The sequence below is a fragment of the Saccoglossus kowalevskii genome, chromosome 20, assembly GCF_978046115.1.
Source record: "Saccoglossus kowalevskii chromosome 20, keSacKowa6.1, whole genome shotgun sequence".
Classification (NCBI taxonomy): domain Eukaryota; kingdom Metazoa; phylum Hemichordata; class Enteropneusta; family Harrimaniidae; genus Saccoglossus; species Saccoglossus kowalevskii.
The window spans coordinates 3,270,293-3,290,009 of NC_140660.1; the positions used below are offsets into that span (position 1 = coordinate 3,270,293).

Below are 19,717 nucleotides of genomic sequence, written 5' to 3' on the forward strand. Positions count from 1 at the left end.
CATACCCCTTCCAGTAAAATATTAATTTATTAGGAGGACATAAGTTACCTAGGTGATGTTTACATATGCTGTGTATCCTAAATATAATATGAACAAAAATGCTCTGCATACCCCTTCCAGTAAAATATTAATTTATTAGGAGGACATAAGTTACCTAGGTGATGTTTACATATGCTGTGTATCCTAAATATAATATGAACAAAAATGCACTGCATACCCCTTCCAGTAAAATATTAATTTATTAGGAGGACATAAGTTACCTAGGTGATGTTTGCATATGCTGTGTATCCTAAATATAATATGAACAAAAATGCACTTCATACCCCTTCCAGTAAAATATTAATTTATTAGGAGGACATAAGTTACCTAGGTGATGTTTGCATATGCTGTGTATCCTAAATATAATATGAACAAAAATGCACTGCATACCCCTTCCAGTAAAATATTAATTTATTAGGAGGACATAAGTTACCTAGGTGATGTTTGCATATGCTGTGTATCCTAAATATAATATGAACAAAAATGCTCTGCATACCCCTTCCAGTAAAATATTAATTTATTAGGACATAAGTTACCTAGGTGATGTTTGCATATGCTGTGTATCCTAAATATAATATGAACAAAAATGCTCTGCATACCCCTTCCAGTAAAATATTAATTTATTTGGAGGACATAAGTTACCTAGGTGATGTTTGCATATGCTGTGTATCCTAAATATAATATGAACAAAAATGCACTGCATACCCCTTCCAGTAAAATATTAATTTATTAGGAGGACATAAGTTACCTAGGTGATGTTTGCATATGCTGTGTATCCTAAATATAATATGAACAAAAATGCACTGCATACCCCTTCCAGTAAAATATTAATTTATTAGGAGGACATAAGTTACCTAGGTGATGTTTGCATATGCTGTGTATCCTAAATATAATATGAACAAAAATGCACTGCATACCCCTTCCAGTAAAATATTAATTTATTAGGAGGACATAAGTTACCTAGGTGATGTTTACATATGCTGTGTATCCTAAATATAATATGAACAAAAATGCACTGCATACCCCTTCCAGTAAAATATTAATTTATTAGGAGGACATAAGTTACCTAGGTGATGTTTACATATGCTGTGTATCCTAAATATAATATGAACAAAAATGCACTGCATACCCCTTCCAGTAAAATATTAATTTATTAGGAGGACATAAGTTACCTAGGTGATGTTTGCATATGCTGTGTATCCTAAATATAATATGAACAAAAATGCACTGCATACCCCTTCCAGTAAAATATTAATTTATTAGGAGGACATAAGTTACCTAGGTGATGTTTGCATATGCTGTGTATCCTAAATATAACATGAACAAAAATGCACTGCATACCCCTTCCAGTAAAATATTAATTTATTAGGAGGACATAAGTTACCTAGGTGATGTTTGCATATGCTGTGTATCCTAAATATAATATGAACAAAAATGCACTGCATACCCCTTTCAGTAAAATATTATTTTATTTGGAGGACATAAGTTACCTAGGTGATGTTTGCATATGCTGTGTATCCTAAATATAATATGAACAAAAATGCACTTCATACCCCTTCCAGTAAAATATTAATTTATTTGGAGGACATAAGTTACCTAGGTGATGTTTACATATGCTGTGTATCCTAAATATAATATGAACAAAAATGCACTGCATACCCCTTCCAGTAAAATATTAATTTATTAGGAGGACATAAGTTACCTAGGTGATGTTTGCATATGCTGTGTATCCTAAATATAATATGAACAAAAATGCACTTCATACCCCTTCCAGTAAAATATTAATTTATTAGGAGGACATAAGTTACCTAGGTGATGTTTGCATATGCTGTGTATCCTAAATATAATATGAACAAAAATGCACTGCATACCCCTTCCAGTAAAATATTAATTTATTTGGAGGACATAAGTTACCTAGGTGATGTTTGCATATGCTGTGTATCCTAAATATAATATGAACAAAAATGCACTTCATACCCCTTCCAGTAAAATATTAATTTATTAGGAGGACATAAGTTACCTAGGTGATGTTTGCATATGCTGTGTATCCTAAATATAATATGAACAAAAATGCACTGCATACCCCTTCCAGTAAAATATTAATTTATTTGGAGGACATAAGTTACCTAGGTGATGTTTACATATGCTGTGTATCCTAAATATAATATGAACAAAAATGCACTTCATACCCCTTCCAGTAAAATATTAATTTATTAGGAGGACATAAGTTACCTAGGTGATGTTTGCATATGCTGTGTATCCTAAATATAATATGAACAAAAATGCACTGCATACCCCTTCCAGTAAAATATTAATTTATTAGGAGGACATAAGTTACCTAGGTGATGTTTGCATATGCTGTGTATCCTAAATATAATATGAACAAAAATGCACTGCATACCCCTTCCAGTAAAATATTAATTTATTTGGAGGACATAAGTTACCTAGGTGATGTTTACATATGCTGTGTATCCTAAATATAATATGAACAAAAATGCACTTCATACCCCTTCCAGTAAAATATTAATTTATTAGGAGGACATAAGTTACCTAGGTGATGTTTGCATATGCTGTGTATCCTAAATATAATATGAACAAAAATGCACTGCATACCCCTTCCAGTAAAATATTAATTTATTAGGAGGACATAAGTTACCTAGGTGATGTTTGCATATGCTGTGTATCCTAAATATAATATGAACAAAAATGCACTTCATACCCCTTCCAGTAAAATATTAATTTATTAGGAGGACATAAGTTACCTAGGTGATGTTTGCATATGCTGTGTATCCTAAATATAATATGAACAAAAATGCACTGCATACCCCTTCCAGTAAAATATTAATTTATTTGGAGGACATAAGTTACCTAGGTGATGTTTGCATATGCTGTGTATCCTAAATATAATATGAACAAAAATGCACTTCATACCCCTTCCAGTAAAATATTAATTTATTAGGAGGACATAAGTTACCTAGGTGATGTTTGCATATGCTGTGTATCCTAAATATAATATGAACAAAAATGCACTGCATACCCCTTCCAGTAAAATATTAATTTATTAGGAGGACATAAGTTACCTAGGTGATGTTTACATATGCTGTGTATCCTAAATATAATATGAACAAAAATGCACTGCATACCCCTTCCAGTAAAATATTAATTTATTAGGAGGACATAAGTTACCTAGGTGATGTTTACATATGCTGTGTATCCTAAATATAATATGAACAAAAATGCACTTCATACCCCTTCCAGTAAAATATTAATTTATTAGGAGGACATAAGTTACCTAGGTGATGTTTGCATATGCTGTGTATCCTAAATATAATATGAACAAAAATGCACTTCATACCCCTTCCAGTAAAATATTAATTTATTAGGAGGACATAAGTTACCTAGGTGATGTTTGCATATGCTGTGTATCCTAAATATAATATGAACAAAAATGCACTGCATACCCCTTCCAGTAAAATATTAATTTATTAGGAGGACATAAGTTACCTAGGTGATGTTTGCATATGCTGTGTATCCTAAATATAATATGAACAAAAATGCACTGCATACCCCTTCCAGTAAAATATTAATTTATTAGGAGGACATAAGTTACCTAGGTGATGTTTGCATATGCTGTGTATCCTAAATATAACATGAACAAAAATGCACTGCATACCCCTTCCAGTAAAATATTAATTTATTAGGAGAACATAAGTTACCTAGGTGATGTTTGCATATGCTGTGTATCCTAAATATAATATGAACAAAAATGCACTGCATACCCCTTCCAGTAAAATATTAATTTATTTGGAGGACATAAGTTACCTAGGTGATGTTTGCATATGCTGTGTATCCTAAATATAATATGAACAAAAATGCACTTCATACCCCTTCCAGTAAAATATTAATTTATTAGGAGGACATAAGTTACCTAGGTGATGTTTGCATATGCTGTGTATCCTAAATATAATATGAACAAAAATGCACTGCATACCCCTTCCAGTAAAATATTAATTTATTTGGAGGACATAAGTTACCTAGGTGATGTTTGCATATGCTGTGTATCCTAAATATAATATGAACAAAAATGCACTGCATACCCCTTCCAGTAAAATATTAATTTATTTGGAGGACATAAGTTACCTAGGTGATGTTTGCATATGCTGTGTATCCTAAATATAATATGAACAAAAATGCACTGCATACCCCTTCCAGTAAAATATTAATTTATTAGGAGGACATAAGTTACCTAGGTGATGTTTGCATATGCTGTGTATCCTAAATATAATATGAACAAAAATGCACTGCATACCCCTTCCAGTAAAATATTAATTTATTTGGAGGACATAAGTTACCTAGGTGATGTTTGCATATGCTGTGTATCCTAAATATAATATGAACAAAAATGCACTTCATACCCCTTCCAGTAAAATATTAATTTATTAGGAGGACATAAGTTACCTAGGTGATGTTTGCATATGCTGTGTATCCTAAATATAATATGAACAAAAATGCACTGCATACCCCTTCCAGTAAAATATTAATTTATTTGGAGGACATAAGTTACCTAGGTGATGTTTGCATATGCTGTGTATCCTAAATATAATATGAACAAAAATGCACTGCATACCCCTTCCAGTAAAATATTAATTTATTAGGAGGACATAAGTTACCTAGGTGATGTTTGCATATGCTGTGTATCCTAAATATAATATGAACAAAAATGCACTGCATACCCCTTCCAGTAAAATATTAATTTATTAGGAGGACATAAGTTACCTAGGTGATGTTTGCATATGCTGTGTATCCTAAATATAATATGAACAAAAATGCACTTCATACCCCTTCCAGTAAAATATTAATTTATTAGGAGGACATAAGTTACCTAGGTGATGTTTGCATATGCTGTGTATCCTAAATATAACATGAACAAAAATGCACTGCATACCCCTTCCAGTAAAATATTAATTTATTAGGAGGACATAAGTTACCTAGGTGATGTTTACATATGCTGTGTATCCTAAATATAATATGAACAAAAATGCACTGCATACCCCTTCCAGTAAAATATTAATTTATTAGGAGGACATAAGTTACCTAGGTGATGTTTGCATATGCTGTGTATCCTAAATATAACATGAACAAAAATGCACTTCATACCCCTTCCAGTAAAATATTAATTTATTAGGAGGACATAAGTTACCTAGGTGATGTTTGCATATGCTGTGTATCCTAAATATAATATGAACAAAAATGCACTGCATACCCCTTCCAGTAAAATATTAATTTATTTGGAGGACATAAGTTACCTAGGTGATGTTTGCATATGCTGTGTATCCTAAATATAACATGAACAAAAATGCACTTCATACCCCTTCCAGTAAAATATTAATTTATTAGGAGGACATAAGTTACCTAGGTGATGTTTACATATGCTGTGTATCCTAAATATAATATGAACAATAATGCACTGCATACCCCTTCCAGTAAAATATTAATTTATTAGGAGGACATAAGTTACCTAGGTGATGTTTGCATATGCTGTGTATCCTAAATATAATATGAACAAAAATGCACTGCATACCCCTTCCAGTAAAATATTAATTTATTTGGAGGACATAAGTTACCTAGGTGATGTTTGCATATCCTGTGTATCCTAAATATAATATGAACAAAAATGCACTGCATACCCCTTCCAGTAAAATATTAATTTATTAGGAGGACATAAGTTACCTAGGTGATGTTTACATATGCTGTGTATCCTAAATATAATATGAACAAAAATGCACTGCATACCCCTTCCAGTAAAATATTAATTTATTTGGAGGACATAAGTTACCTAGGTGATGTTTGCATATCCTGTGTATCCTAAATATAATATGAACAAAAATGCACTGCATACCCCTTCCAGTAAAATATTAATTTATTTGGAGGACATAAGTTATCTCAAATTCACAATTTTTTTAAATTTCAACTATAATTATGAAATGTTAACAAATTACTTTTAGTTTAAGCAATCAGAAGAATTGCCGAATAAAGTTGAGTCAAACCCACTAAAACCAAAATTATGATGACGGTGAAAATAATTTTAATGTTGTTTACTTTTCCCCTGGGGTGTTCAAATACTAATTTCTCACTAATAGATTGGCGGGAGCCATAGTGAGTTCAAATTGGGATGAAACGTGTGTCAGAGGGGCTGGCAAAGTCACCATAGTCCACTGAACTTAGGAGAAAGAGGATTAACCAATCAATTCTGTGCAATTTCCTGGAGATATCATAACTCTTGTAGTTTTCTCACAGCACTACAAAATTATAAGGGTAATAATGTATAATTAATAATAGTGATAGTGAGTTTATAATGAATCTCAAAAGCCAGGGTAACTAGTCTCCTATATAAGGACCCAATGACCAGACTGGTCCAGGTCAATCAGTTCATTTGAGTCAGACCGTTGTGACATGTTTTTCCTTAGTCAAGCAAGAACCATTATCGGACTATCCAAGATAGTACAGGTAATTAGATCGCATATTCATAGGAAATTCAACCAATTATCAATATTCACCAATTAAGTAACACTTAAATGTTTCATTTTATTCCAGTAGGGGTGGGCATGTCATCACCAGAGGGGACCACAACAACTGCTTGCTATGGGGTCTGTCAAACCTTCCAGTGTTATTCCCCATTTGACCTGTTGATCTAGCAATTTTCAGTTCAATACTTACTGTTCAATATATTCAGAGGAACAAGACAGAAAATAATTCCCGTCTCACTATGATCCCCACTCCGTGCAGTTATGACCTGCACTTTCTGATTCACATAATATTCTGCCATTCAAAAAAGTATATAGTCACACTATTTATTGTAGATGTATATATAATAGTATATAGTCACACTATTTATTGTAGATGTATATATAATAGTATATAGTCACACTATTTATTGCAGATGTATATATAATAGTATATAGTCACACTATTTATTGTAGATGTATATATAATAGTATATAGTCACACTATTTATTGTAGATGTATATATAATAGTATATAGTCACACTATTTATTGTAGATGTATATATAATAGTATATAGTCACACTATTTATTGTAGATGTATATATAATAGTATATAGTCACACTATTTATTGTAGATGTATATATAATAGTATATAGAATAGAGATGTATATGAATTAAAAATGAACTTCTGCAATCAATTGTTACTTTGTATTCATACTTTATTTTGTACATACAGATACAAGATCTTTAGAAGAAGTGTTTGAAAAATCCTGCACAGTTACGCCACCATTAGGTATGAATGTCAGCTTAATAATTCTTGCATAGCTATGCAACACAGTGCCCAAATCATTCCTCTGTTTTATTGATTTGAAATAACTAACAAAACAGACCCATGTGACAACACTGTATGACACTAGCAACAACACTGGTGACAACACTGAGTGACACTATAGCAACACTAGTGACAAACCCATATGACATTGAGGCAACATAGGTGACAAAACTGTGATATCTCGCAACAAAGGTGACAATAATGTGATATTTAGCAACACAGGTGACAGTACTGTGTGATATCTAGCAACACAGGTGACAATACGGTGTGATATCTAACAGCACAGGTGACAATACTGTGTGATATCTAACAGCACAGGTGACAATACTGTGTGATATCTAACAGCACAGGTGACAATACTGTGTGATATCTAACAGCACAGGTGACAATACTGTGTCATATCTAACAGCACAGGTGACAATACTGTGTGATATCTAGCAACACAGGTGACAATACAGTGTGATATCTAACAACACAGGTGACAATATTGTGTGATATCTAGCAACACAGGTGACAATACAGTGTGATATCTAGCAACACAGGTGACAATATTGTGTGATATCTAGCAACACAGGTGACAATACAGTGTGATATCTAACAAAACAGGAAACAATATTGTGTGATATCTAGCAACACAGGTGACAATACTGTGATATCTAGCAACACAGGTGACAATACTGTGTGGTATCCAACAGCACAGGTGACAATACTGTGTGATATCTAACAGCACAGGTGACAATACTGTGTGATATCTAGCAACACAGGTGACAATACAGTGTGATATCTAACAACACAGGTGACAATATTGTGTGATATCTAGCAACACAGGTGACAATACTGTGTGATATCAAGCAACACAGGTGACAACACTGTGCGATATCTAACAGCACAGGTGACAATACTGTGTGATATCTAGCAACACAGGTGACAATACAGTGTGATATCTAACAACACAGGTGACAATATTGTGTGATATCTAGCAACACAGGTGACAATACAGTGTGATATCTAACAACACAGGAAACAATACTGTGTGATATCTAGCAACACAGGTGACAATACTGTGTGATATCTAGCAACACAGGTGACAATACAGTGTGATATCTAACAACACAGGTGACAATATTGTGCGGTATCTAGCAACACAGGTGACAACACTGTGTGATATCTAACAGCACAGGTGACAATACTGTGTGATATCTAGCAACACAGGTGACAATACAGTGTGATATCTAACAACACAGGTGACAATATTGTGTGATATCTAGCAACACAGGTGACAATACAATGTGATATCTAACAACACAGGAAACAATACTGTGTGATATCTAGCAACACAGGTGACAATACTGTGTGATATCTAGCAACACAGGTGACAATACAGTGTGATATCTAACAACACAGGTGACAATATTGTGTGATATCTAGCAACACAGGTGACAATACAGTGTGATATCAAGCAACACAGGTGACAATATTGTGTGATATCTAGCAACACAGGTGACAATACAGTGTGATATCTAACAAAACAGGAAACAATATTGTGTGATATCTAGCAACACAGGTGACAATACTGTGTGATATCTAGCAACACAGGTGACAATACTGTGTGGTATCCAACAGCACAGGTGACAATACTGTGTGATATCTAACAGCACAGGTGACAATACTGTGTGATATCTAGCAACACAGGTGACAATACAGTGTGATATCTAACAACACAGGTGACAATATTGTGTGATATCTAGCAACACAGGTGACAATACTGTGTGATATCTAGCAACACAGGTGACAACACTGTGCGATATCTAACAGCACAGGTGACAATACTGTGTGATATCTAGCAACACAGGTGACAATACAGTGTGATATCTAACAACACAGGTGACAATATTGTGTGATATCTAGCAACACAGGTGACAATACAGTGTGATATCTAACAACACAGGAAACAATAATGTGTGATATCTAGCAACACAGGTGACAATACTGTGTGATATCTAGCAACACAGGTGACAATACAGTGTGATATCTAACAACACAGGTGACAATATTGTGCGGTATCTAGCAACACAGGTGACAACACTGTGTGATATCTAACAGCACAGGTGACAATACTGTGTGATATCTAGCAACACAGGTGACAATACAGTGTGATATCTAACAACACAGGTGACAATATTGTGTGATATCTAGCAACACAGGTGACAATACAATGTGATATCTAACAACACAGGAAACAATACTGTGTGATATCTAGCAACACAGGTGACAATACTGTGTGATATCTAGCAACACAGGTGACAATACAGTGTGATATCTAACAACACAGGTGACAATATTGTGTGATATCTAGCAACACAGGTGACAATACAGTGTGATATCTAGCAACACAGGTGACAATATTGTGTGATATCTAGCAACACAGGTGACAATACAGTGTGATATCTAACAAAACAGGAAACAATATTGTGTGATATCTAGCAACACAGGTGACAATACTGTGTGATATCTAGCAACACAGGTGACAATACTGTGTGGTATCCAACAGCACAGGTGACAATACTGTGTGATATCTAACAGCACAGGTGACAATACTGTGTGATATCTAGCAACACAGGTGACAATACAGTGTGATATCTAACAACACAGGTGACAATATTGTGTGATATCTAGCAACACAGGTGACAATACTGTGTGATATATAGCAACACAGGTGACAACACTGTGCGATATCTAACAGCACAGGTGACAATACTGTGTGATATCTAGCAACACAGGTGACAATACAGTGTGATATCTAACAACACAGGTGACAATATTGTGTGATATCTAGCAACACAGGTGACAATACAGTGTGATATCTAACAACACAGGAAACAATACTGTGTGATATCTAGCAACACAGGTGACAATACTGTGTGATATCTAGCAACACAGGTGACAATACAGTGTGATATCTAACAACACAGGTGACAATATTGTGCGGTATCTAGCAACACAGGTGACAACACTGTGTGATATCTAACAGCACAGGTGACAATACTGTGTGATATCTAGCAACACAGGTGACAATACAGTGTGTTATCTAACAACACAGGTGGCAATATTGTGTGATATCTAGCAACACAGGTGACAATACAATGTGATATCTAACAACACAGGAAACAATACTGTGTGATATCTAGCAACACAGGTGACAATACTGTGTGATATCTAGCAACACAGGTGACAATACAGTGTGATATCTAACAACACAGGTGACAATATTGTGTGATATCTAGCAACACAGGTGACAATACAGTGTGATATCTAACAACACAGGAAACAATACTGTGTGATATCTAGCAACACAGGTGACAATACTGTGTGATATCTAGCAACACAGGTGACAATACAGTGTGATATCTGGCAACACAGGTGGCAATACTGTGTGATATCTAGCAATACAGGTGACAGTACTGTGTGATATCTAACAACACAGATGACAATACTGTGTGATATCTAACAACACAGGTGACAATATTGTGCGATATCTAGCAACACAGGTGACAATACAGTGTGATATCTAACAACACAGGAAACAATACTGTGTGATATCTAGCAACACAGGTGACAATACTGTGTGATATCTAGCAACACAGGTGACAATACAGTGTGATATCTAACAACACAGGTGACAATATTGTGCGGTATCTAGCAACACAGGTGACAACACTGTGTGATATCTAGCAACACAGGTGACAACACTGTGATACCTAGCAACACATATGACAATATTGTGTGATATCTAACAACACAGGTGACAATATTGTGCGATATCTAGCAACATAGGTGACAAAACTGTGTGATATCTAGCAACACAGGTGACAATACTGTGTGGTATCCAACAGCACAGGTGACAATACTGTGTGATATCTAACAGCACAGGTGACAATACTGTGTGATATCTAGCAACACAGGTGACAATACAGTGTGATATCTAACAACACAGGTGACAATATTGTGTGATATCTAGCAACACAGGTGACAATACTGTGTGATATATAGCAACACAGGTGACAACACTGTGCGATATCTAACAGCACAGGTGACAATACTGTGTGATATCTAGCAACACAGGTGACAATACAGTGTGATATCTAACAACACAGGTGACAATATTGTGTGATATCTAGCAACACAGGTGACAATACAGTGTGATATCTAACAACACAGGAAACAATACTGTGTGATATCTAGCAACACAGGTGACAATACTGTGTGATATCTAGCAACACAGGTGACAATACAGTGTGATATCTAACAACACAGGTGACAATATTGTGCGGTATCTAGCAACACAGGTGACAACACTGTGTGATATCTAACAGCACAGGTGACAATACTGTGTGATATCTAGCAACACAGGTGACAATACAGTGTGTTATCTAACAACACAGGTGGCAATATTGTGTGATATCTAGCAACACAGGTGACAATACAATGTGATATCTAACAACACAGGAAACAATACTGTGTGATATCTAGCAACACAGGTGACAATACTGTGTGATATCTAGCAACACAGGTGACAATACAGTGTGATATCTAACAACACAGGTGACAATATTGTGTGATATCTAGCAACACAGGTGACAATACAGTGTGATATCTAACAACACAGGAAACAATACTGTGTGATATCTAGCAACACAGGTGACAATACTGTGTGATATCTAGCAACACAGGTGACAATACAGTGTGATATCTGGCAACACAGGTGGCAATACTGTGTGATATCTAGCAATACAGGTGACAGTACTGTGTGATATCTAACAACACAGATGACAATACTGTGTGATATCTAACAACACAGGTGACAATATTGTGCGATATCTAGCAACACAGGTGACAATACAGTGTGATATCTAACAACACAGGAAACAATACTGTGTGATATCTAGCAACACAGGTGACAATACTGTGTGATATCTAGCAACACAGGTGACAATACAGTGTGATATCTAACAACACAGGTGACAATATTGTGCGGTATCTAGCAACACAGGTGACAACACTGTGTGATATCTAGCAACACAGGTGACAACACTGTGATACCTAGCAACACATATGACAATATTGTGTGATATCTAACAACACAGGTGACAATATTGTGCGATATCTAGCAACATAGGTGACAATACAGTGTGATATCTAACAACACAGGGAACAATACTGTGTGATATCTAGCAACACAGGTGACAATACTGTGTGATATCTAGCAACACAGGTGACAATACAGTGTGATATCTAACAACACAGGTGACAATATTGTGCGGTATCTAGCAACACAGGTGACAACACTGTGTGATATCTAGCAACACAGGTGACAACACTGTGATACCTAGCAACACATATGACAATATTGTGTGATATCTAGCAACACAGATGACAATACTGTTTGATATCTAGCAACACAGGTGACAATATTGTGTGATATCTAACAGCACAGGTAACAATACAGTGTGATATCTAACAACACAGGTGACAATATTGTGTGATATCTAGCAACACAGGTGACAATACAGTGTGATATCTAACAACACAGGAAACAATACTGTGTGATATCTAGCAACACAGGTGACAATACTGTGTGATATCTAGCAACACATATGACAATACTGTTTGATATCTAGCAACACAGGTGACAATACAGTGTGGTATCTAACAACACAGGTGACAATATTGTGCGGTATCTAGCAACACAGGTGACAACACTGTGTGATATCTAGCAACACAGGTGACAACACTGTGATACCTAGCAACACAGGTGACAATACAGTGTGATATCTAGCAACACAGGTGACAACACTGTGTGATATCTAACAGCACAGGTGACAATACTGTGTGATATCTAGCAACACAGGTGACAATACAGTATGATATCTAACAACACAGGTGACAATATTGTGTGATATCTAGCAACACAGGTTAAAAATACAGTGTGATATCTAACAACACAGGAAACAATACTGTGTGATATCTAGCAACACAGGTGACAATACTGTGTGATATCTAGCAACACAGGTGACAATACAGTGTGATATCTAACAACACAGGTGACAATATTGTGCGGCATCTAGCAACACAGGTGACAACACTGTGTGATATCTAGCAACACAGGTGACAACACTGTGATACCAAGCAACACATATGACAGTACTGTTTGATATCTAGCAACACAGATGACAATACTGTTTGATATCTAGCAACACAGGTGGCAATACTGTGTGATATCTAACAGCACAGGTAACAATACTGTGTGATATCTAACAGCACAGGTGACAATACTGTGTGATATCTAACAGCACAGGTGACAATACTGTGTGATATCTAACAGCACAGGTGACAATACTGTGTGATATCTAACAGCACAGGTAACAATACTGTGTGATATCTAACAGCACAGGTGACAATACTGTGTGATATCTAGCAACACAGGTGACAATACAGTGTGATATCTAACAACACAGGTGACAATATTGTGTGATATCTAGCAACACAGGTGACAATACAGTGTGATATCTAGCAACACAGGTGACAACACTGTGTGATATCTAACAGCACAGGTGACAATACTGTGTGATATCTAGCAACACAGGTGACAATACAGTGTGATATCTAACAACACAGGTGACAATATTGTGTGATATCTAGCAACACAGGTGACAATACAGTGTGATATCTAACAACACAGGAAACAATACTGTGTGATATCTAGCAACACAGGTGACAATACTGTGTGATATCTAGCAACACATATGACAATACTGTTTGATATCTAGCAACACAGATGGCAATACTGTTTGATATCTAGCAACACAGGTGGCAATACTGTGTGATACTAGCAACACAGGTGACAGTACTGTGTGATATCTAACAACACAGATGACAATACTGTGTGATATCTAACAACACAGGTGACAATATTGTGCGATATCTAGCAACACAGGTGACAATACAGTGTGATATCTAACAACACAGGAAACAATACGGTGTGATATCTAGCAACACAGGTGACAATACTGTGTGATATCTAGCAACACAGGTGACAATACAGTGTGATATCTAACAACACAGGTGACAATATTGTGCGGTATCTAGCAACACAGGTGACAACACTGTGTGATATCTAGCAACACAGGTGACAACACTGTGATACCTAGCAACACATATGACAATACTGTTTGATATCTAGCAACACAGATGGCAATACTGTTTGATATCTAGCAACACAGGTGGCAATACTGTGTGATATCTAACAACACAGGTGACAATATTGTGCGGTATCTAGCAACACAGGTGACAACACTGTGTGATATCTAGCAACACAGGTGACAACACTGTGATGCCTAGCAACACATATGACAATACTGATTGATATCTAGCAACACAGATGACAATACTGTTTGATATCTAGCAACACAGGTGACAATACTGTGTGATATCTAACAGCACAGGTAACAATACTGTGTGATATCTAACAGCACAGGTGACAATACTGTGTGATATCTAACAGCACAGGTGACAATATTGTGTGATATCTAGCAACACAGGTGACAATACAGTGTGATATCTAGCAACACAGGTGACAACACTGTGTGATATCTAACAGCACAGGTGACAATACTGTGTGATATCTAGCAACACAGATGACAATACAGTGTGATATCTAACAACACAGGTGACAATATTGTGTGATATCTAGCAACACAGGTGACAATACAGTGTGATGTCTAACAACACAGGAAACAATACTGTGTGATATCTAGCAACACAGGTGACAATACTGTGTGATATCTAGCAACACATATGACAATACTGTTTGATATCTAGCAACACAGGTGACAATACAGTGTGGTATCTAACAACACAGGTGACAATATTGTGCGGTATCTAGCAACACAGGTGACAACACTGTGTGATATCTAGCAACACAGGTGACAACACTGTGATACCTAGCAACACATATGACAATACTGTTTGATATCTAGCAACACAGGTGGCAATACTGTGTGATATCTAACAGCACAGGTAACAATACTGTGTGATATCTAACAGCACAGGTGACAATACTGTGTGATATCTAACAGCACAGGTGACAATACTGTGTGATATCTAACAGCACAGGTGACAATACTGTGTGATATCTAACAGCACAGGTGACAATACTGTGTGATATCTAGCAACACAGTTGTCAATACAGTATGATATCTAACAACACAGGTGACAATATTGTGTGATATCTAGCAACACAGGTGACAATACAGTGTGATATCTAGCAACACAGGTGACAACACTGTGTGATATCTAACAGCACAGGTGACAATACTGTGTGATATCTAGCAACACAGGTGACAATACAGTGTGATATCTAACAACACAGGTGACAATATTGTGAGTTATCTAGCAACACAGGTGACAATACAGTGTGATATCTAACAACACAGGAAACAATACTGTGTGATATCTAGCAACACAGGTGACAATACTGTGATATCTAGCAACACAGATGACAATACTGTGTGATATCTAACAGCACAGGTGACAATACTGTGATATCTAGCAACACAGATGACAATACTGTTTGATATCTAGCAACACAGGTGACAATACTGTGTGATATCTAACATCACAGGTAACAATACTGTGTGATATCTAACAGCACAGGTGACAATACTGTGTGATATCTAACAGCACAGGTGACAACACTGTGTGATATCTAACAGCACAGGTGACAATACTGTGTGATATCTAACAGCACAGGTGACAATACTGTGTGATATCTAGCAACACAGGTGACAATACAGTGTGATATCTAACAACACAGGTGACAATATTGTGTGATATCTAGCAACACAGGTGACAATACAGTGTGATATCTAGCAACACAGGTGACAACACTGTGTGATATCTAACAGCACAGGTGACAATACTGTGTGATATTTAGCAACACAGATGACAATACAGTGTGATATCTAACAACACAGGTGACAATATTGTGTGATATCTAGCAACACAGGTGACAATACAGTGTGATATCTAACAACACAGGAAACAATACTGTGTGATATCTAGCAACACAGGTGACAATACTGTGTGATATCTAGCAACACATATGACAATACTGTTTGATATCTAGCAACACAGGTGACAATACAGTGTGGTATCTAACAACACAGGTGACAATATTGTGCGGTATCTAGCAACACAGGTGACAACACTGTGTGATATCTAGCAACACAGGTGACAACACTGTGATACCTAGCAACACAGGTGACAATACTGTGTGATATCTAGCAACACAGGTGACAATACAGTATGATATCTAACAACACAGGTGACAATATTGTGTGATATCTAGCAACACAGGTTAAAAATACAGTGTGATATCTAACAACACAGGAAACAATACTGTGTGATATCTAGCAACACAGGTGACAATACTGTGTGATATCTAGCAACACAGGTGACAATACAGTGTGATATCTAACAACACAGGTGACAATATTGTGCGGCATCTAGCAACACAGGTGACAACACTGTGTGATATCTAGCAACACAGGTGACAACACTGTGATACCAAGCAACACATATGACAGTACTGTTTGATATCTAGCAACACAGATGACAATACTGTTTGATATCTAGCAACACAGGTGGCAATACTGTGTGATATCTAACAGCACAGGTAACAATACTGTGTGATATCTAACAGCACAGGTGACAATACTGTGTGATATCTAACAGCACAGGTGACAATACTGTGTGATATCTAACAGCACAGGTGACAATACTGTGTGATATCTAACAGCACAGGAGACAATACTGTGTGATATCTATCAACACAGGTGACAATACAGTGTGATATCTAACAACACAGGTGACAATATTGTGTGATATCTAGCAACACAGGTGACAATACAGTGTGATATCTAGCAACACAGGTGACAATACTGTGTGATATCTAGCAACACAGGTGGCAATACTGTGTGATATCTAGCAACAAAGGTGACAGTACTGTGTGATATCTAACAACACAGGTGACAAGATTGTGCGATGTCTAGCAACACAGGTGACAATACTGTGTGATACCTAGCAACACAGATGACAATACTGTTTGATATCTAGCAACACAGGTGACAATACTCTGTGATATCTAGCAACACAGGTGACAACACTGTGTGATACCTAGCAACACAGATGACAATACTGTGTGATATCTAGCAACACAGGTGACAATACTGTGTGATATCTAGCAACACAGGTGACAATAATGTGTAGTATCTAGCAACACTGGTGACAATACTGTGTTATATCTAGTAAAACAGGTGACAATATTGTAGGATATCTAGCAACACTGGTGACAATACTTTGTTATATCTAGCAACACAGGTGACAATAATGTGCGATATCTAGCAACACAGGTGACAATACTGTGTGATACCTAGCAACACAGATGACAATACTGTTTGATATCTAGCAACACAGGTGACAATACTCTGTGATATCTAGCAACACAGGTGACAACACTGTGTGATACCTAGCAACACAGATGACAATACTGTTTGATATCTAGCAACACAGGTGATAATACTGTGTGATATCTAGCAACACGGGTGACAGTATTGGGTGATATCTAACAACACAGGAAACAATACTGTGTGATATCTAGCAACACAGGTGACAATACTGTGTGATATCTAGCAACACAGATGACAATACTGTGTAGTATCTAGCAACACTGGTGACAATACTGTGTTATATCTAGTAAAACAGGTGACAATATTGTAGGATATCTAGCAACACTGGTGACAATACTTTGTTATATCTAGCAACACTGGTGACAATACTGTTTGATACCTAGCAACACAGGTGACAATACTCTGTGATATCTAGCAACACAGGTGACAGTATTGGGTGATATCTAGCAACACAGGTGACAATACTGTGTGATATCTAGCAACACAGGTGACAATACTGTGTGATACCTAGCAACACAGATGACAATACTGTTTGATACCTAGCAACACAGATGACAATACTGTTTGATATCTAGCAACACAGGTGACAATACTCTGTGATATCTAGCAACACAGGTGACAACACTGTGTGATACCTAGCAACACAGATGACAATACTGTTTGATATCTAGCAACACAGGTGACAATACTGTGTGGTATCTAGCAACACGGGTGACAGTATTGGGTGATATCTAACAACACAGGAAACAATACTGTGTGATATCTAGCAACACAGGTGACAATACTGTGTGATATCTAGCAACACAGGTGACAATACTGTGTAGTATCTAGCAACACTGGTGACAATACTGTGTTATATCTAGTAAAACAGGTGACAATATTGTAGGATATCTAGCAACACTGGTGACAATACTTTGTTATATCTAGCAACACTGGTGACAATACTGTTTGATACCTAGCAACACAGGTGACAATACTCTGTGATATCTAGCAACACAGGTGACAGTATTGGGTGATATCTAACAACACAGGAAACAATACTGTGTGATATCTAGCAACACAGGTGACAATACTGTGTGATATCTAGCAACACAGGTGACAATACTGTGTGATATCTAGCAACAAAGGTGACAATACAGTGTGATATCTAGCAACACAGGTGACAACACTGTGTGATATCTAACAGCACAGGTGACAATACTGTGTGATATCTAGCAACACAGGTGACAATACAGTGTGATATCTAACAACACAGGTGACAATATTGTGTGATATCTAGCAACACAGGTGACAATACAGTGTGATATCTAACAACACAGGAAACAATACTGTGTGATATCTAGCAACACAGGTGACAATACTGTGTGATATCTAGCAACACATATGACAATACTGTTTGATATCTAGCAACACAGATGACAATACTGTTTGATATCTAGCAACACAGGTGGCAATACTGTGTGATATCTAGCAACACAGGTGACAGTACTGTGTGATATCTAACAACACAGATGACAATACTGTGTGATATTTAACAACACAGGTGACAATATTGTGCGATATCTAGCAACACAGGTGACAATACAGTGTGATATCTAACAACACAGGAAACAATACTGTGTGATATCTAGCAACACAGGTGACAATACTGTGTGATATCTAGCAACACAGGTGACAATACAGTGTGATATCTAACAACACAGGTGACAATATTGTGCGGTATCTAGCAACACAGGTGACAACACTGTGTGATATCTAGCAACACAGGTGACAACACTGTGATACCTAGCAACACATATGACAATACTGTTTGA

The 19,717-nt window shown here is 36.4% G+C and overlaps 1 protein-coding gene across 1 annotated transcript in view; it reads left to right on the plus strand.

Moving 5' to 3' along the window:
• The window catches only part of LOC102806314 (uncharacterized), a 78,380-nt gene that overhangs the window by 35,620 nt on the left and 23,043 nt on the right, over positions 1 to 19,717 (plus strand). The window contains exon 9 of the mRNA XM_085494636.1: positions 7,282 to 7,338. Within this exon, the coding sequence (XP_085350762.1) occupies positions 7,282 to 7,338 (57 nt within the window). The remainder of the gene's footprint in view (positions 1 to 7,281; positions 7,339 to 19,717) is intronic.